The following is a 21,433-nucleotide window of genomic DNA, read 5'->3' on the forward strand; positions in this document are numbered from 1 at the left end:
AAAAACATTTCAGATTTTTTTAGTCTTAATTCTTCTCTCAAGTTTCTAGTTGGTAACGTAACCAAGTTTACCAAATACTGTTCTTTTAAAGCTTTTCTACAACATTTAAATCATACATAACTTTTTTTTTTTTTTTTGCCATTTTATGTGCCAGGCACATAAAAATACCTAGTGTTACCAGTGAAGGAAATTCCATACTGTAACATCATAATATGGTGTTTCTAAAGGTTATTGTGAAAGAAGTGTTCATCTTTATAGCTTAATACTAAAACCCCTGACACTTTTGAAGCTTTGGAATCTTCATAGTAGGGAAGAAAGGCCCATTCATTGTGTTGTGTACTCATGATTCTTATGTACTGTGAGTTTATAATCAAGAATTTTTGTTATAAATCAAAGAAAAAGGTGTTTTTTTTTTTAAACTCACTATACTAATCGCTTTTATTACTTACCACTCAGTATTTAAAAACTCTTACCAGCAACTTAGCAATTTTATTTAGCCTTACTCTCAAGATAATCATTTCTATAAAATAATACATTAAATATGAGATTATTTTGTCTGTTTTTCCAGCATTGAGGAATAGATGACTTTTAACAAAGAAATGTGTTGGGTTTTCATTAAATTTAAACAATTTTTTTAGTGGATGTATTATTTGCCTGGCTAGGTAGATAATTATTTGCTTGTATACCACCTTATGACAGAAAGTGAAGAGGAACTAAAAAGCCTCTTGATGAAAGTGAAAGAGGAGAGTGAAAAAGTTAGCTTAAAGCTCAACATTTCAGAAAACTGAGAACATGGCATCTGGTCCCATCACTTCATGGGAAATAGATGGGGAAACAGTGTCAGACTTTATTTTTTGGGCTCCAAAATCACTGCAGATGGTGATTGCAGCCATGAAATTAAAAGACGCTTACTCCTTGGAAGGAAAGTTACGACCAACCTAGACAGCATATTCAAAAGCAGAGACATTACTTTGCCAACAGAGGTCCGTCTAGTCAAGGCTATGGTTTTTCCTGTGGTCATGTATGGATGTGAGAGTTGGACTGTGAAGAAAGCTGAGCGCCGAAGAATTGATGCTTTTGAACTGTGGTGTTGGAGAAGACTCTTGAGAGTCCCTTGGACTGCAAGGAGATCCAACTAGTCCATTCTAAAGGAGATCGGTCCTGGGTGTTCTTTGGAAGGACTGATGCTAAAGCTGAAGCTCCAATACTTTGGCCACCTCATGCAAAGAGTTGACTCATTGGAAAAGACTCTGATGCTGGGAGGGATTGGGGGCAGGAGGAGAAGAGGACGACAGAGGATGAGATGGCTGGATGGCGTCACCAACTTGATGGACATGAGTTTGAGTGAACTCCGGGAGTTGGTGATGGACAGGGATGCCTGGCGAGCTGCACTTCATGGTGTCGCAAAGAGTCAGACGTGACTGAGTGACTGAACTGAACTGAACGGTAGTCAAAGGAAAATAAGTCAGATATATGAACTGAGGAACAAATATGCTAGATTTGGGGGGAACATCAGTGAAAACTATTTCAGACTTCTAAAACAATAACTTTGAACAGAGCAGACAGTTTTGAACCTTTGGTTGGTTACACCTAAAACTTTAATGTCCACACATCAACATTACTGCCCTTTTATTAAATATTTCAAGTACTAAACAGCCAGAACCTTGCAATAGATACTTATAAATTGGTGGTATCAGTCTCTTCATTTTTTTAATAATGACCTTAAGAAGAAGGGATTTGAAGGAACAAGTGATGGATCATCTAGTCTTTTTGCAGAATGAAGTCACTCATTGTCTTGACTGAAAATACTGTTTAGAAACATGTATCTGTGTGTTGGAGGTGGATTGAAGATCCTTTACTCACTGGTCCTTGGGTCTAAGAAATTTTTCAAGAATGCAGTTTTGATTTAGTGCTATATATGATTTCTATGAAATGATTCTGGGTGAAATGCTTACCTAATTACACTCAAAATTTGAACCTGCTTTTAGCAGCCATAATTTCATTTTAATTAGTATGTATTTGGGAGGCAGGTTTTCTCATGCTTCTGGACATGGAAAAAATTGAAGCAGTGAAGTTGATGGTGAAGGGTTCTTCGTTGTGCTTAGGGAAGGTCCCAGAAGACTGTCATGTTCTTCAGACTATAAGAAGGATAAGAAACACTGATCAGTGAAGCAGCTAAAACATATTTTCGTAGGACAGATTTTTAGAATCATAATGGTAGTGTCTTATCTTTCATATAGGTTTGCATTTGAGAAAAGTTTTAAAACTTCAGGCTCACTGTGTTTAGAATGTTGTAATTTGCCATTTGATTCCTTCCTTCATTCATATAGAGATCCTTTTCCTGTGTGTTTTTTGGATGAAGTCTAAGGCTTGTTGGCAGTAGTTTTTTACCAGAGCTTTTCTTTCTTGAATTCACTGCTTGAATTCACAAGTCATTAAACTATATATATATATATTTAATTTTAACCACACCTTTTATTTGTTATTGTTCAAGCCAGTTACACAGGGCTGTTTTGGAACTTAGGTGATTGGCAGTTGAACTGAATATGTAGAGTAGCCAAAGTAGAGTCTTTCAAATGCCATTCCAGAGACAGATGGTGTGGAATGGTCAACCTCTGAGTGTTCATCACCTCAGTGTGAGCAGTGTGTTTGTGTTTTTATAGATTTATGGTGACATTTGTCTGTTGAGAATTTTAACCTTCTCATTTGCTTCCTTTCCCATTCTTCTTTTTTCATCAGTGTAAACCAGAATATAAGGTGCCTGGACTTTATGTTATTGACTCTATTGTACGACAATCTCGACATCAATTTGGTCAAGAAAAGGATGTGTTTGCACCCAGATTTAGTAATAACATCATTAGCACTTTCCAGAATTTATACCGTTGCCCTGGAGATGACAAGGTATGCTGCCTAAGTTGGTGAAGTAATTACCTTTTTGGTCTTAATAAGACTTTACATTATCATAATTTATCATTTTATATTACCATTTGTTATCCTGAATTTGAATAGTTATTGCACTGTCCATGTTTCTTTTTGTTATTAGACTTTTCTTAAACAGAATGAAAGATATAGTTGATTTTGCTACTTTTTAATTTATTAAAGCCATTGGTGTTAAAGAAACTGGCTCTAATAAGCATTTTTAATTATCCTAAAATCTTATTTACTTACATGCACAACCAATTCATAATTTTGGTCATTTGACATTAGCTGATATTTACCTACTTAGTTGTCTGTGGAAAATGATTTTACCAAGTAATTAGTAGACCATAACTGCATATCAAAATTCCTTTGTTATGGAAGCGTTTTCTTAGTGCTGGAAACCGGGATAGTAGAAGGTTACATTTCTTGGATGCTGACTTGGAAATTTAGTGTCCTTATTCTGACAGACTTGATTGCAGTGTTGATTGTGTAGAAAAGTAAGAACAGGTGAAGACTTACTCTGAAGAAGAGCAACCAGACTTAAAAGCTTACCACAGATCTTTTACCTCCTCTCAAGTACAACAAGATTAGGTAGTTTTTATTTTTAATAACTGTTATACAGTCTGCAATCAGAACAAAGTCTTGTTAGAGTGGATCGATGTGGAGAAAACACGTTATTGTGTCAGGAGTTGTAAATTGTTCTTGGATATGCCTCTAAAGTCAGGTTTTTTCCTTCTGATTAACCTTGTTACGTTGATTCTTTGCAGGCAGAAAGAATGCTTCCAGTTTTAATGTGATCCATCATGATTGAGTCTTAAATACCTTAGAACGCCACCTAAAATAACTCATTTGAGATTTTATATAAACATTTTTGAAGTAACTTAGACACTTTGATTTAGGAATTTCACTAATTTGGACTTGGATTTGTGTCGGTTACAATGAATAAGTCAGTCTTGAATTTGTAAACTTCATAATAATAATATTTGTCATTTATAATGAAGTTTAGTGTTTAGGGATTTTTTGATAATCAGAGTCGGAAAGATTATACTGATACTGTAATCTCAGTGCCTGAACTCCATTAAGTGCCCAAGAAGTATTTTAATCCATCCTTCCTGTCCATGGCCTGAGGAGCCTCTATGATATGACTGTTCTGAAGTTTTGAAAGCAAAAAAATAAAAATAATCGTTCTCTTTTTTCCTCTAGAGTAAAATAGTGAGAGTATTAAACTTATGGCAGAAGAATAATGTATTTAAGAGTGAGATTATTCAGCCTCTTCTGGATATGGCAGCAGGGATTCCTCCTCCAGTTGTCACACCTGTTCTGGCCAGTACTACTGCTGCTATGAGCAATACTCCAGGTATGTTGCTTTGAGAGAGATTTTCTGAGTGTTCTACTCATGCATTTCAGGCAGTTATTCATATATGAAATAATAATTTGACAGTGCAGGATAATTTGTTTCACTTTAGGTAAATGAAAGTAAGTCTTAATTTGAAGGAAAAATAAAACCAGAAATTATATTTGTGTTTCATTCTTTTCAAAAAAATTAAAAAGCTAAGCTTTTAAAGTTCCTAGAAACATAACATAATCATCTTGGGAAGTTGGTATGTCAGTTAAATTTTTCCTGATATAGACTGTAATCTTCTAAACTTGCATATATATCAACTTGATATTCATAGTGAGCTAAGTGTACTTAATATATAAAGAGAACCCTGAAAAGATTTATTTAGTGGATCCAAGAATGAGTAATAATCTCAAAATCATGGAGGTTTTTTTGAGGTATTTAAATGACATTTGAATTTTTTTTTTTAACCACAGTCTAAGAATTATATTTGTTATCATTTTGATGTATGTTTATTTTGGAGTATGTACATATACATTTTGGAACAATAATAATTTTATGTACACTTTTATAATACTTTTTTCATCAGAGATTGAATATTTCCTTATGTCATTGAATTTTCTTCTTTAGTAAAGTATTTAATGATTTCCGAGGATTGTAGGCTCCTTTAAAATGGTAGCTTAGTTAATTGAAAATAAGTATGAAAAGCTCTTTTTGGTCATTTTTGTTGTTGCCATTTTGTTTTATTTAATGAACCTAATTCTGTAATGGTTTTTAAAGATGAAGACAGTAAAATTATATAAATTTGTACATATTTTTTAAAAGTGACAGAACAAATCTAATTTTCTACATCTTATTTATTTACTTACATATTTATTGGGGATGGGTTTGATGTCTTTCTAAAAGGAACTCCTGTGACACCTGTTACTCCAGCCAATGTGGTCCAAGGTTTACCTGATCCGTGGGTGTCTCAGATAACAAATACAGATACACTTGCAGCAGTAGCTCAGATCTTACAAAGTCCTCAAGGCCAACAGGTGAGCAGCTTTTTTTTGTTATGTCAACATGATTTAGAACTCATTGTTTTCCTAATGCATTGTTTGATTATGTACCACCTAAAGAGTGTTTTTTTTTAAGTTTTTTTAAAATGACCACCCTACATACAATACTTTGTAACTTGCTTTTTTAAATTTAATACTGTATCATGTACATTTGTATCATTGAAGATTATTTTACAAATAATTCATTCTACACCAGAATAATTGATTTAGTTTAGCACATAGTTTTACCAAGCTTTATTAGGTGCTATTGTTAATCCAGTAATGAGACTGGGAAGCCTTCTGCCTTGGAGAAGATAGCTTTCTGTTTAGGGGAGACAGACAATAAAGAAGTATAAAACATTATTTAGATAGAGATATATGACTTAAAGGGACTTCCCAGGTGGCGCTAGCAGTAAGGAACCTGCCTGCCTGCAATGCAGGAGATGTAATGAGATATAGGTTCGATCCCCGGGTTGGGAAGACCCCCTGGAATAGGAAATGCAACCCATGCCAGTGTTCTTGCCTGGAGAATCACATGGACAGAGGAGCCTGGCGGGCTACAGTCCATAGGGTTGCGCAGAGTCGGACACTACTGAAGCGACTTAGCACAGATGACTTAAAAGGCAGATCTTTAGAGTGACTAGGTTTGGAGGAAGGGGTCAGAGTTAGGGTAGCCAAGAGAAAGCATCTTTGACAAAGTGACATTTGAAGAACCTGTTACGGCAGATATGAGATTGTCTTTCCTTAGCATCTGTGGTTTTTTGTTTGTTTGTTTTTAAGCTTATCCTTTAAACCCAGGTTAATTGTGATCTATATAGTAAAACTCCCCGAGCTGTCCTTCCCGCATGTTCACACATTTCAGCCTCCTGTCTTTGTTTAAATGCTAGCCCAGTAAGGCCTTCAGACAGCTATTTAAAACTGCAAATGCTGCCTTTCATCTGCTCTGCTCCCTTTCTTTGTCACCTGCCTTCTTTTCTTCCTAGCACCTAATATCTCATGTACCTTCCTCATTTGTTCCATTCACTGTCTCTTTCCACTGTAATGTATGCTGTACACGGGCAAGGGGTTTTTCTGTTTTGCTCACTCCTGTATTTTCAGTGTCTAGGTTATAGCAGGTATTCAGTATATTTTGTGAAACGAATGACTGATGTATAGAGGCATAACAATGTTGGGGTATAGAGAAGATATCTTAGAATTGAGTTTTCTAGAGGATAAGATAGTCTACGTATGTAAGTTACTAGTCATGACATTGAAGTGGTAAACCTAAGTGTGGGACCTGGGCTGAGAAGTGAAGGATTCATGTACTAAGCAGGGAGGAGTTGCCAGAGATTTTTATGTTGAAGTCACATGATCTGAAGAGTACTTGAATGGATGGGAAAAAGGAGAAATCTAGAGATAAGGAGTATATTTGTTGGTAACAATGATAATAGAAAGGCATTAATACACATGTGAAAAATAGTACAGTTGTGGACTCTTTAAAAAGACAATCTTTAAACAAATGGAACCAGTTCATTTATTTAGCCTTAGATTGGATCCCGTTTCTACATTTTTGGGACAGCTGTGAAATCAAATTGAATATTAGATTAAATTGTAGAATTTACTAACTTTCTGTGATTATGATATTTTGAAAAGAACCCATAAAAGCAAATCTAATTTTAAAATGTATCTATTAAAAAGTGCTTTTGGCAGGAGAATCGGTATTCCAGAAAAATAGTACAAAGAGTCAAGGGGACACAGTAATCTGAGATGTGAAGTCAGAGTAGAGGAAGAAGTAGGACGCTGCAGCCTTCGAACCTGGGTGACGGAAAGGATACTGCTGTGGGGGCGTGGAGGGGGGTGCAGGTGTCAGGAGGAGCGTTTAGAAGGTGTGAAGACGTTTCCTTCCTTCCTTCTTTCCTCCCTATAATGCTCCATCTTTTAGTCACCCATCCTGTCTGGCTTGGAGCTGCTTTGGTGCAGTAGCTCAGCTATCATATATTTTTGTACTTTGTTTCCTATCACAATTAGTACTTTGTAGTAAATGTTGATTGATAGGTGGAGACTGGTTTGTTTTCCAATGTTCCTTTTTGGGGATAGGCAAGGAATTGTTTCACTACTGTCATCGTGCATATTTTTATCTTCTCTCACTGTAAATTGAACTTAATACAAATGTCTTGTTTAGCAGTAGCTTTGCTATTTTTATATTCCAAACTGATAATTTTCAGATTTAACTTCGGTTTACATCTTAAGTAGAAAAGTAATTACTTGTGGGATATATGTAGGGCTTACTTACCTGAAATATGTTTAGGATTTTATTATTATTTCTATTTTTTAAGAGAGAAGGTGAATAGAGGGGGGACAGGGGTTGCTTTCCACTCTTATTGACACTATTTGTCTTTAATTTCCTTAGTTTCAGACTGCTCCAAGGGAAAGATTCCTTATTTTCTTTCCTCCTTTCAGGAATGTGTTGTCAGATGGTAAATTTGAATGATAGCAAAAGCAGTTGTTGTAAGTGCTTGTTGTTTTACATAGATTGAGTTCATTGAAGAAGGGAATGAAAAGCCTAGTGGAAAAAAAATTAAGTCTGCTTGTGATGAGTTTTTATTTTGTTGTTTGTTATGGTATGGTCATTTTATTTTGTTTAAAGTTCCTTGACTTTCCAGAAGTAAAGACAAACCTATTTAGAACTGTTCCATAGGGCACACACACAAATCTTATTTTAAAAATGAATTGTGTTGAGTCAGTATATATTTTTTCTTGGTCTCTAGACTGTAGAACGATAAATTTTATTGACTAAAAGTTTAGATGAGCATTCTTATGGGTAAAACCCAACACCTGTTTGTAACAATTTTCTTTTCTCTCCCCGCACCCCGCTGCAGCTTCAGCAGTTAATACAGACTTTACAGATACAGCAGCAGAAGCCTCAGCCCTCCATCCTGCAAGCCCTGGATGCTGGTCTTGTCGTCCAGCTGCAGGCTCTTACAGCACAGCTTACAGCAGCAGCCGCAGCAGCCAACACCCTTAATCCCCTAGAACAGGGGGTGTCTTTTAACAAGGTAGAAATTAGGATAACAGATCTGTTCTATATGAATAACTGAATTTTCTATACTATCATGTAGATTGCAATTATGTAAACTACATTTTACTGTAAAACTGTTTTATGTTCTAACATCCATTGTACTCTATAAGGGTTTTCCTGGTGGCTTAGACAGTAAAGAACCCACCTGCAGTGTGGGAGCCCTGGGTTCAATCCCTGAGGGTTGAGAAGATCCCCTGGAGAAGGAAATGGCAACCTTCTCCAGTATTCTTACTTGGAGAATCCCCATGGGCAGAGCAGCCTGGCAGGGTACAGTCCATGGGGTTGAAAAGAGTCGGTCGGACATGACTGATCGACTAAACACAGCACTGTATAAGGGGCTTCCCAGATGGCTGCCAGTGTAGGTGACATAAGACGTGCAGGTTCATTCCCTGAATTGGGAAGATCCCCTGGAGGAGGGCATGGCAACCACTCGAGTACTCTTGCCTGGAGAATCCTATGGATAGAGGAGCTTGGCGGGCTACAGTCCATAGGGTTGCAAAGAGTCAGACATGACTTAAGTGACCTAGCACACGTGCATGTACTGTTATTAAGTAAATGTTACTTAATAACTTAACAATTATTAAGTAAATATTACTGTTTATTAAGAAATACATTTTACAAAAGATTCAGATTTCTGAAAGGAATTTAAGTAATTTTATAAATCCACTTGAAACATTTATTTTCTTTTGACTAAAGAAAACTAGTCAGTAAAATTGTATATTCACTATTGAGGCAAATGATTGTTTTTGAGCTGATTTTTATGGATGTTACAAATTAATTAATTATAGTGTCTAGCCTGTAATTTTAACCTGCTAAAAGTAAAATTGTAAAGTATGTGAAAGTTCAAAGGAAAGCTTCTTTATAAGTTGCTACTATAATATGATAAATTGAGATATAACTGGAAAGAATAGTGTTTTCAAAGTTGAAAATCTTGGCTGTTTAACTCGGGTGATATCCTCAGTATTCTTGCTGATTATAGGAATATTATCCCTTGGAAATGTTATCTATATTCTTTTTATTTCTGCTGTTATTTTCATAGAAATATAAATATTGATTTATTAGATTATATTACTTAGGCTTGTTTAGCCCACAGCTTTCAGAAAGCCTTTATATTGATCATTTAAAAGACAGTGGAGCATTCTGAGAGAACTGTACTAGTAGTAGATCTGTTGATTATAGTTCTGTAGATTATAGTTCTAGATTTTTTTTTTTAATAAAACTGTTTTACATTTGACAAGCCACTCAATTATTTAAACCCTAATCTTCTCTTCTATAAAGTTAAAGTATTGGTAATTATCCTATGTGTCATGATTGTTCTGCTTCATAAGACAACGTCTGTCAGAATTCTTTGAAGAGAAGTAAAGGTCCATTCAAAATGTTTTTATAGTATAACAATAAACAATAAAATTATATGAAATAGCATGTAACAATAAAATTATATGAAAGAAATAGTTACATTTTAAATGATAGAGATAAATTAATGGAATGTCAATGATCTTTAGAATAGCATTTGTAACTTGTATTTGTGTAAAGTACTTTTAAATTTATCTCTTTCTCTCCCTCTTTTTTTTTCCCCACTTAGAAGTTGATGGATAGGTTTGATTTTGGAGAAGATTCTGAGCATAGTGAAGAACCCAAAAAGGAAATTCCAGCTTCTCAACTGTAAGCGTTGTTACGTTTTTCTTCATAAACCATAACTTTTTTCTGTTATCTTTATAAATATTGCCATCTGAGCTACTCAGTATACTTTGAGCATTGTTTCAGGCTCTCACATAGGAAGATGGGGGAGTTGCTGCTTGTTGCCTCCCTATATTGTTTTGACTCTAAGAACTTTGCAGATAGTTGGGATATATAAAAATTCTTTACTGGAAAATTGATAAGTACTGATAAACTTGGTTGTAACATTTGCTGTTGATATAGTAAGCTTTAGGTTATTTAGCTCAGTTGAAATAGTAGGAGAAAGAAGTTGCTTCTAGTGTCCATGGCTGCTTCTAGGAAGTATATAGTAAATTCTGGGAATGTATCAGACTGATTAGAAGTAAGGAACAGGGTTGTAGGGATTTTGTTTGTTAAAGAAATAGATTGTGAGTTTTGATTTAAATCAGTGATTCCCCTGCTTCCTCACCCGAAACAATTGTGCAGAGCCTTGGGTTCTGTGAGGGTTCAGGAGAGGACCAGTGGAAAGGAGGATGTTGGAGAGGAAGGTGGAAGGTTGGAGAATAGGAAAGAGGTGATGAGTGGGGAAAGCCTCTGGATGTCTTATTTCAGCAGTTATTAGTTTTCTATATTGTGATAATATATTAAAATATATATATATAAATGTAGTTATATGCTGATGATAAAGAGATTCTACTTGAAAAATTAAGAACTAATGTTTTAGACTACAAAGCATTTGAGATCATGTAGATCAGTGTCCTGAGCAATGTAAGAATCTCCTGTAACAGTCCTGATAGGTTTTTTAATCTGTTGTTTTAATGCCTCCTATGACATAGAGTTAAGTAGTTGTTAATATACGGTTTGATCTTTTGTTACTGAATCCTACGGGATTTGCTTTCTACACACTGATCCATTTTGCTTTCTGAAGCAAGGAAGCAAATTTGCTCCATAATCTATTGAGACATAGCCATTCAGTATTTGAAGATAGGTATCATTCTTCCCCTTAGGTTTATTTGCTCCAGATGAAGTACACTTTTTTCCAACTGTTTCAAGACTTCTCACCATCCTGATTGCCCCTTTTGGGGTGCCCTCTTTTTTGTTCATGTCTTACCTTGTGGCACCCAGAATTCCAGGTGTATTCCAGGTGTGAATTTCCCAGAGTATAGTTAAATTATTATTTCCTCTTATCTAAACACTCTTTCTGTTAACATGCCTAATAATGTGAAAGCAGATTAGTTTTTTTTTAAGTGTATGATCAGTTTTGATTGTAGATTGCATATATACTGATTGATGGAACATTTTTCCCATTGTGTCATGGTTTATAAGTGTTTCATTAAGATTTTCTTAAAATGCTCTAATGTAAAAAGGTACTAATTTATAGACAGTAATAGCAGATTTTCATCAGAGTATGTCTAACATGTAGTCAATCTGTTGAAACTATTGAAGAAGTATATTTCTATTTCAACATATTAATGTTCCGAGTTACTCTGTTTTCTGTATTAATATTAAAAGTAAACGCTGTAATAGAGTATATTCCATTTGTTGGCATTTTGGGGTGTTTTTGAATATTCTTTTACTTTCATATTATCTTTATTGAGTTTTAAAATATATTAACACTTTTTTTTCATTGTAGTTCTCATGTTTCGGAATCTGTGAACAATTCCATCTTTCATCAGATAGCAGAACAATTGCAGCAGCAAAACCTTGAACATCTCAGACAGCAACTCCTGGAACAGCAGCAGCCTCAAAAGGTTGGTAACCCCACCTTGTGGTCTTTCTTGTTACTGCTGTCTGCTGTCTGTCACCTGGTGATTTTTCTTCAGCTGGTTGTTACTCGGAAGATGAGTCTTTTCAGGACCTTTACAGTTTTTGTTTGTTCTGTTTTTTTGTGTAATCTTGAAATGTGTTCTGGCAGCTTATATATCTGTTGAGAAATTATAGAAATTATTTTCAGTATACTGGAAGGAATTAGAGGACAGAAGACGTGGTGTTTCAGTATTACAGTGTGAAACTTTTCTTTCCTCTCAGTTACCTGTTAAGCAAGATCATGGTGATTTTGCTGTTGTTGTTGTTGATGATGACAAAGTAGGTTGCTATCTTTAATTAGACTCTTGGTAGATGGCAAGAGCTTTATTAGGCATGATTACAGTTAATGCTTATCAGATAGTTTTTTTACAGTTCATTTTTATCTTTCATTTGATCCTTTTCTTTAAAAAGGTATAGTTTCTTTGACCACATCTTTTATATGCTATCATATAGGTATTTTGAGTCTCATTTACACTGTAGGAAATTGAAGCTTAGTGAAATGAAGCATCCACTGTTAAAGTGCACTGCTAGTATGAAATACCTTCTGTCCTAAGACTCACCATTATTTTATATATACCCAAGAAGTTTAGAATATTTCTGAAGTATATGTAGGCTTCCCAGGTTGCACAGTGGTAAAGAGTCCACCTGCCGACGCAGGAGACACAAGAAATGGAGGTTCAGTCTCTGAGTCAGGAAGATTCACTGCTCCAGAATTCTTGCCTGGAAAATTCCATGGACAGAGAAGCCTGGCAAGCTACAGTCCATGGGGTTGCAAAGAGTCAAACAGAACTGAGTGAATGGACACACACACACACAAATTACATGTAACATTCCGTATAGTTTTAAGAATCTTCTAATTTCAGGCATGATGAAATGTAAAGTTGTACCTTAGAATGGATAACATGTCAAATTATTGTGAAGCTAAGGTTAAATCCATTGCAAAGCCTGATTTTTCTCTATTTGAGAAATAGTTATGGATGTAAAACTCTTTACATTATGAGTTTCTGGGAATCTCATACTTCTTCTAATCAAACCTTTTTGGCGCTAATGAATTTAATACAATACCACAAATGTTTTTAAAGTATGAGCATTGTTAGACTGATGATAACATCCAGAGAAGAACAGAGAAGCATTTTGCCTCAAGTAAGCTCTTCTCTAGTAGAGCATGTATATCTGTTTGATTACAAGGCAGGATACTGGTTTCGTAATAGAGGTATAAATGAAGGACTATGGGAATATGGAAGAGGGAAGATTAGTTTCGATAGCAAACCTTAGACGCTGTTAGGGTCTGACATTGTCCTTTCAATGCAAATGGTAATGGATTTTGTTGATATTTGTATGTTGGAACTTGTACCTGGAATCATGAGAATGAAATTCCATACCTTGTTTTGAAGAAATAATTCTGATAGAAGTAGGTGCATTATTTTATGTCAGGAAAATAAAATATATCTGCTTGAGAATTTAGGAACTTGAGGACAAAGAGTAAAAAACATTTGAATATTATTTAAAAGCACAAGTTGTGATTCAAGGAAAGGAAACAGATTGTCAGTGATATAGGAAACTTCAGAGCTATTACAGAGCCAAGAGGTAGTAGTAATGGACGTTTACTCACCTATAAATGTGACACCTTTGAATTTCCTTAGTTCTAACTTCATTTCAGAAGTTTTAGCAGAAACAATAAAATGAAGGTTTAACAGAAAAAGAAAAAAAAGAATTCTGGTCATAGTTGATTGCCTTATATATCATCTCCACAATTTTAGAAGGTATAGTAATAGAATCTCTTGTAAATGTTCTTAAAAGCTTCCTTGTTCAAAAATGGCAGTGAAGAAAAAAAGCAACTTTTCTTAGGCGTAAGATGAATAGTGTTTAAAACCTATCACAAATTTAAAATTGAAGAGTAAACATCAACAGAGTAGCAGTTAAATTCAATCAGTTGTGTAATTGGCTCTACCAAACCAGTTATGTATTTAAGATGGGGTGGAATATGCAGAAAAGCTAAGTGTTTCTAGTCACCGCTAAGCTCAGTGTGGCTACCTGGAAGTTTCCATAGTCTCAGAGTGAAGAGGGTATTAGGATTGCTAGTGCTGCTCTGTTTCTCGCAGCCCTGACCACACTGGGGTAAGGGCTTGAAGTCTTTTGTCTAATGATGGAAGGCTGGTGGAAGACGGGAGAACTTTCTGAAACTGGTTGAATCATGAGGAACTAACAATCATGTCATAAAAGGAATGGTTTCTGTTGTCTTGAGTAGGTTAGAGTTGTGCTTTTGATAATTGTTTTATCAGATATCCAAAAGACGTCAGATAACTCAGAATGAAATGCTCATGATGAAAGTGATAAGACTAATAAAAGAACTTTAAACAAAGTGTTAGAAATAAAAAGATTAGAAAAGATTCAGCCAATTAATAATACAGCGCTATCAGTGGGATATCAGCAATATGTAACTTAACTTTGCTTCAGTAGTTTTGTACTGTTGTTTTTGGTCGTTGTCTTGTCCAGCACTTTGCGACCCCATGGTCTGCAGCACACCAGGCTTCCCTGTCCTTCACCGTCTCCCGGAGTTTGCTCATATTCATGTCAGTTGAGTCGGTGATATTATCTAACCATCTTATCCTCTGTCGCCTGCTTCTCCTCTTGCTCTCAGTCTTTCCCAGCATCAGGGTCTTTTCCAGTGAGTTGACTCTTTGCATCAGGTGGCCATAGTATTGGAGCTTCAGCTTCAGCATCAATCCTTCCAGTGAATATCCAGGGTTGATTTCCTTTAGGATTGACTATCCAAGGGACTTCCAAGAATCTTCTCCAGCACCACAGTTTGAAAGCATCCATTCTTCGGCTCTCTGCTTGCTTTATGGTCCAACTGTCACATCCATACATGACTACTGGAAAAAGCATAGCTTTGACTAGATGGACCTTTGTCAGCCAAGTGATGTGTCTGTTCTTTAATATACTGTCTAGGTTTGTCATAGTTTTTCCTCCATAGCTTAGACCTTAGATGTAGTTAAGGGTCCAGTTGTCCTAATGCTAATTGCAAGATCATAAAATAAATTATAGTTGAATTTTATTGTAATTTTTAAATACAGTTTTATTTTTTGGCTGTCCTGGGGCTTCCTTGCTGCTTGGACTTTCCTCTGGTTGGGATGAGCTAGCTTCTCATTGCAGCGGCTTCCCTTGTTGCGGAGCAGAGGCTCTAGGACACGCGAGCTTCAGAAGTTGCAGCACATGGGCTCAGAAGTTGCTACTTCCCGGGCTCCAGAACACAGGCTAAATAGTTGTGGCGCACGTGGAATCTTCCTAGATAAGGGATCCAACCTGTGTCTCCTGCATTGGCAGGTAGATTCTTACCACTGAGCCACCTGGGAAGCTCTGTAGTTGAATTTTTAAAGTAAATTTTCTCTTTGTTCTTCATAAGATTTCAAAGAAAAAATAGAGTCATGAACCGCAGCCTTTTCAAATAGGTAAAACTGCTCAAAAAGAACCTCAGAATCTAACATTGGTTGCAGTGGATTCTGCTGGTTATACCAAGCAGACTGTTACACAGAAAATCAGAGATGAAAGACAGAGGTGGGGTGGATGGTAGATGGGATGCTCCAGGTGGGTGGCGAGCTAAGAAGTACATGATGTGAGGGGTGTAGCAGTACTGAATTAGGGCCAAACAGTAGGGCTCGGGATAAAATGGAATGTAGTCTTGCTGTGTTAAGAATTTTATTTTTATTGTACCACTTTGAAGGCTGGGACTGTGCTTAAAACACACTTTGATTTGTTCTCAAAAGTATACTAATTTACCAACTTTTTGGTCAATAGTGTGGAATAAAGCAGGCATTTAATTAACAAGTTTTTTAGCTTTAATTTATTTCTAAACCTTGAAAATGTTACTTGTCTTTGGGGAGCCTGTTCCTTCATAAATTAATACATTGGAATGGTTATTTTATGCTTTTTTGACTCAGTTTTTCTACTGCTTGCTTTTCTTTCAGTTTAAATGTCGTTAGAATAAGAGTAATTAAAAAATTTTTTATGAGATATAATTGACATAACATTGTGTGAGTTTAAGGTGAACAACATATTGATTTGATATGATTATATATTGAGATATGATTACCTCTATTGTTAGCTAACACCTCTATCTTGTCAAATAATTATTTCTTTTTTGTGATGAGAACAATTAAGATTTAGTCTCTTAGCAACTTTGAAATTTATAGTATTCTCTGTAATCACTGTACTGTATTCCTTTTACACACAGAGACAAATTCATAGCAAGAGTAGCTTTGTTCTTAGTAATAGATTTGTAGGAAGGGAACAGTAGTTTGAGTTATCCTTTTCTATTAATAATTATGATATTCAATAGTTCCCAACTTGTGTACTACCAGGGACTCTTTTTATTCATTTTTAGCACCTGTGAGATCATGTTTTAGGATGTTTAATTAGGGAGTCATTTTTTTTTTCCATAATAATCAATTTCTCAGTTTTAGTTAACATCATCAGTCAGTTCAGTTCAGTTGCTCAGTTGTGTCCGACTCTTTGTGACCCCATGAATCGCAGCACGCCAGGCCTCCCTATCCATCACCAACTCCTGGAGTTCACTCAAACTCATGTCCATCAAGGCGGTGATGCCATCCAGCCATCTCATCCTCTGTCATCCCCTCCTCCTCCTGCCCCCAATTCCTCCCAGCATCAGTCTTTTCCAGTGAGTCAACTCTTCTCATGAGGTGGCCAAAGTATTGGAGTTTCAGCTTTACCATCATTCCTTCCAAAGAACACTCAGTTCTTTGGAAGGAGCAGCAGCAGCAGCATATAAGCAGAGTCCCTGTATCAAGTTGCTGTAATTGTAGTCCCAGGTTGAGGGGTGGGGCGGGGATTTAAATTTGTTTTTTTCCTATAGTTAGGCTTCATTGCCTAACTTTTGTTTAGTCTTTCTGAAATGTTTTACATATCTGCTGCTGCTGCTGCTAAGTCGCTTCAGTTGCGTCCGACTCTGTGCAACCCCATAGATGGCAGCCCAGCAGGCTCCCCCCCCCGTCCCTGGGATTCTCCAGGCAAGAACACTGGAGTGGGTTGCCATTTCCTTCTCCAGTGCATGAAAGTGAAAAGTGAAAGTGAAGTCGTTCAGTTGTGCCTGACTCTTAGCGACCCCATGGACTGCAGCCCACCAGGCTCCTCCATCCATGGGATTTTCCAGGCAAGAGTACTGGAGTGGGGTGCCATTGCACCTCCTAATACTGTTTTGTGAATTCGTAGAAGTGGAGGTTGAAAAAGACCCAAGTTCTAAACTGATTTTACTGGATCAGTGATTTTGATATTCAGGTTTGAGCTTTGCTTTTGCTTGTGTATATATAGTGGGTGACTTAGTTCTTTATATATCATTCATGATACAGTCCCTTTATTCACGATAGTTTATCTTTCTCACAATGAAAAATTTTGTTTGGAGACTTTCTTAATCTTACCAGTCTCTTCTAGTGTTACAGTATCCCCCTTTATGGAGGTATTCTGTGCTTTCAAGTAAACTTGGATTTATACAAAAGTGCCATTTTAGATTGATCATTAAGGATGTAACAGAATTCTTTTGGTATTGGGTTTCTTTTTAAAAATTTGATTGTGATGTTTGCATGTAAATTTTCATTTATAATATTATTCATTATTTCCCAATGCTTGTGTGTTTGTGTACATACTCAACAGGCAACTCCTCAGGATAGTCAAGAAGGAACATTTGGGTCAGAACATTCTGCATCACCGTCACAAGGGAGCAGTCAGCAGCATTTCCTTGAACCTGAAGCAAATTTGGATGATTCTATAGATATTCAGCAACAGGTAAAAAGTAAATGTTTTCTTGGGTCATAAAGTTCTAAAATTGATTTCAGAAAAAAGTCTTAAAATATGGTAATTTTTTTATTTTATGTAAAATAATATAAATGTGAATGTTTTTTCCTCCATGTTAAGCTGTTCATTGTAACCATTTTACTGTTAGGCATTAATGTTATTATGGTGAATATTTTGGAATGCAGAAATAATCAGTAAAAACTGAATCTCAACCAGGCATTTTGTTTGTGTTCCTTTGACTTTCAAGGATATGGATATAGATGAAGTGCAAGATGCAGTGGAAGAGGAGATCTTTGAACAGGAAGCAAAGAAAGTGGCTGTTCGTTCAAGATCAAGAACACACTCCCGATCTCGTTCAAGGTTCTGTAGTACTATTTAAAAATAGCTGTGTGCAAACTTTTAAAATGTTGGCTTTTTCTTTTTTTGCATCCTTTGTTTCTTTGCATCAAGGTAAAAGAAAATGTTTCTCTCAATATGTTTTGAGAGAAAAGAAAATGTTACTCTCAGTATGTTTGAGAGTAACATATTGTCTCATGAGAAAGTAGCTCAGAACTTCAAAAACCGAAAATATGTTCTGTTTTGTTTTTAGTTGGACATGTCTGTGGCTTTTTATTTGAATTATTTACATGAGTCACAGCAATATCGTGAGTCTTGGATTTGGGGTTATATATGGTTGCAGTTAATAATATTATGATGATAGTCAGCTTAGGACGTAATTGTCCCTGAACAGCAGTTAAATCACATGATAGAGGAATAGTATTAGAAATTCCATTGTTTTTTTTACATTCTGTTTCATCTTGTAATACCAAAAATGATCATGAAAATCAAACTATAAAAATTGTTTTTATTAACAGTAAGCATATCGGACTCTCAAAAAACATATCCTAGAAATGGTTTTCTCTGTGGGCTTAGCCATGTTAAGGCCCATTAATGTACATGCTCAATCAAATTTGAGTTAAGGTACATTATTCTTAATCTGGTAAATTTTCTTGTTTTTGTTTTGAACTGTCTTAAATATATGTTGTATTTGCTATAAATTAAAACTTTAAGTCATTAATCTGTAACATTTTTATGCTGTGTTTTCCACACATGAATGCCCCACGAAGTCTGAACAGTAAATGCTGGAAGAGGGACAGTATCTTTGATGTTTTTTTCAGTCATTTCTTGTGTGTTTTAAGAACTTCCTTGTATTTACTTGAAAGTTTCAGGAATTTATTTTCAAGAATTTCCTTGCAAGTGAGAGCTTGTCAGTTCATCTTTCTCTAAACTGACTTCTCTCCAGGGAATTACAGTGCTAGTCCTGAAAACATCTTTGTCTTAGCAAATTCTTTGTCTTTGCAACACCAGGAGTATTTTGAATAGAGTTCAGTGGCATATGACTAATAGGAAAAAGGAAACAGTATTTCAGTATCACATTATAAAGTCAAGTACTATGAGATTTTAGATGAAAACCTATAAACTGAATTGTTTAGTGGTCTACTGTTGAAAACACTGTTTCCTAATTTTAAGAATGCAACATCTTTGTCACCTAAAGAATCTGTTTTCTTTCATCCCTGTTCTTGACCTCTTGTTTGTAAATTAGACACTAAGAGAAAGTGAGGTCCTAACTAGATTCTCTTTCTCCTCTTCCTTGTATCACCCAGACTCAATAAGAATCATTGCAGACACACATCTGTGTCTAATGTGGACCTAAGCAGTATAGAGATTTAAGTGCATGTTTGATGCTTTAACATTGTCGTTAGTAAAATAAGCGTTTTTTTTTGTTACTGTTAGATCACCAAGAAAACGAAGGTCTAGGTCACGATCTGGTTCTCGAAAGCGTAAGCACAGAAAGCGATCACGCTCCCGCTCTAGAGAAAGAAAAAGGAAATCATCACGTTCATACTCAAGTGAAAGGAGAGCTAGAGAAAGGGAGAAAGAACGACAGAAGAAGGGATTACCTCCAATTAGATCTAAAACATTAAGTGGTAAGTAGATCTAAAACATTAAGTGGTAAGTGATGTAGTTTATGAGCTTTGGTTTCAGTAACATTGAGAAAATAGTTACCTGCTGTTAATACACAATCTCTCAACCTGATTTTTCAGACTGAGAAGTTGAAAACTGGTTTGGTTTTTGTAACGTGACAGAGGAGGAAGATAAGTAATAGGTTTCTACTTAAATACTAAAGTCATTGAGAGTTGATTTTTTTTTTTGATACTAGTTTAAAAATATGACTTGACTAATGATTTACAAAGCAGAATAGGCCTTGTATCTATAATGTTTCACTGACACCATGATTTCCACGTGTGGTGTCCTAACCAGTTTTGAACACCAGGTCTATAGGAGTAATTATTATGGGAAGCATGCCAATTTAAAGCTAATTATAAACTTGATCAGTACTCAGAGAGTTCTGTCGTAAAATCTTTCCCTCCTTTATAGTTAATCTATAATGTATGATTAGACCAAATTTGGTACTAGTGGGGGTTTGTTTTGGGAGAAACCTCCAGGAGAATTGACTTGACAGGCACGTGAAGTGTAGTAAAGTAAGTCATACTCAGTGTGGGATTCTGCCTAAACGATATTTAGAGGGGTATGACTTTTAGGGTAAACGGAACAGGTTGCAGATGGGTGAAGTACATAAAGTGGAGCAAATTGTCATTCTTTGCCAAGAGCTGAGCACTGATCAGGTTATCTAATTTCTGAAGATCTCCAAATTCTTTCTGCCATGGAGATAGATGGGTAACTGGTACAGCTTACATTGCTGAAGCATCCTGGAAACCCAGGCATTTACATGGCATTTACATGGCATTAAAGGTGACAGCATCTTCTTAGTACATTCCAGCAATCTGAACCAGCCTTGGCTGTCTTTCCAGAATCTTACCTGATTATGAGAACCAGTAGTAAATGATTAATAATGTTGGTGCTCGTAACCCTGATTCAAACATGAGGGTTGGGATCATGAGCGGAGGAATGCAGATAACTTGTAGAAGCTAGCCAGCAAAGGTAGGAAACAGATTTGCTCTGAGGGCCTCCAGAAGGAGGGCAACTTGTTCACTGATTTTAGACCACCAGAGGTGTAGAAGACTACCTTTTTGTGTTTTAAGGTACTGATTTTGTGGTGTTTTGTTACAGTAGCAAAAGAAAACTAATACATTGCCCTTTGAGACTTCGGTTGAATGGACAGGTGAACTGCATGAGACCCAGAACAAACAGCAGGGAGAGAACAGTCTTCAGGATCTATTAACTGAATGATTCCCAAAGCTCTCTTAGGTCTGGAAGACATTCATGTTCTGACCAGCCAGAGTAGAGAGGCCTGATTGAAATCCACATTTGGTAGATATCTTGCAATGGTCATATTTTAATGTAGGGCTGAATTAGCTTTAGAGTAAAGCAGTAACCCAAAAGCTGGAGACTTTTTTTGAGACTTTTTTTAAATAACCTTGACACAAATCCAAATATAATAAAATTCTGCAAATATATCAGCTGTAAGTATTTTTAAAATAAATATTTTCGGGGAAAGGAGATGTTTCTGAAGGCATGAACAGTGCAGCCAAAAATAGGCCAGATGTGTCTCCTGTGTAGGACTTATTAAAGGGAGGTGGCTTCTGGCTTTTAGTATCCCTGGGTCTTTCATGGTAACAAGTTAAGTTCTGAATCAGCCTTTTCCTTTTTTTTTTTTTTTTTTTTTAATCTAATTATTCTTTTCTTAAGGGTAAGATACTGTTTTCATATTTAACTGTTCATTCCAGCACAGAAAGATACTTAAAAGGTTCCCAAATAGGACTGCAGTGAAAAGGGATTTTGAAACTTTGTTGCACATTAGAATCA

At 35.9% G+C, this 21,433-nt stretch overlaps 1 protein-coding gene across 22 annotated transcripts in view; it reads left to right on the plus strand.

Annotated features, from left to right (window-relative positions):
• SCAF8 (SR-related CTD associated factor 8) overlaps window positions 1-21,433 on the plus strand; it is a 218,001-nt gene that overhangs the window by 47,960 nt on the left and 148,608 nt on the right. For all 22 annotated transcript variants that reach the window (XR_011465412.1, XR_011465417.1, XR_011465416.1 and 19 more), the window contains 9 exons: window positions 2,740-2,901; window positions 4,123-4,276; window positions 5,165-5,295; window positions 8,157-8,333; window positions 9,939-10,018; window positions 11,646-11,763; window positions 17,486-17,617; window positions 17,874-17,986; window positions 19,400-19,593. Coding sequence is in view for 3 of the 22 variants with exons in the window: in XM_070376931.1 (XP_070233032.1) it covers window positions 2,740-2,901; window positions 4,123-4,276; window positions 5,165-5,295; window positions 8,157-8,333; window positions 9,939-10,018; window positions 11,646-11,763; window positions 17,486-17,617; window positions 17,874-17,986; window positions 19,400-19,593 (1,261 nt within the window). In the remaining 19 variants the exon portion in view is untranslated. The remainder of the gene's footprint in view (window positions 1-2,739; window positions 2,902-4,122; window positions 4,277-5,164; window positions 5,296-8,156; window positions 8,334-9,938; window positions 10,019-11,645; window positions 11,764-17,485; window positions 17,618-17,873; window positions 17,987-19,399; window positions 19,594-21,433) is intronic.

This window comes from Bos mutus, chromosome 9 (assembly GCF_027580195.1).
Source record: "Bos mutus isolate GX-2022 chromosome 9, NWIPB_WYAK_1.1, whole genome shotgun sequence".
Taxonomy (NCBI): domain Eukaryota; kingdom Metazoa; phylum Chordata; class Mammalia; order Artiodactyla; family Bovidae; genus Bos; species Bos mutus.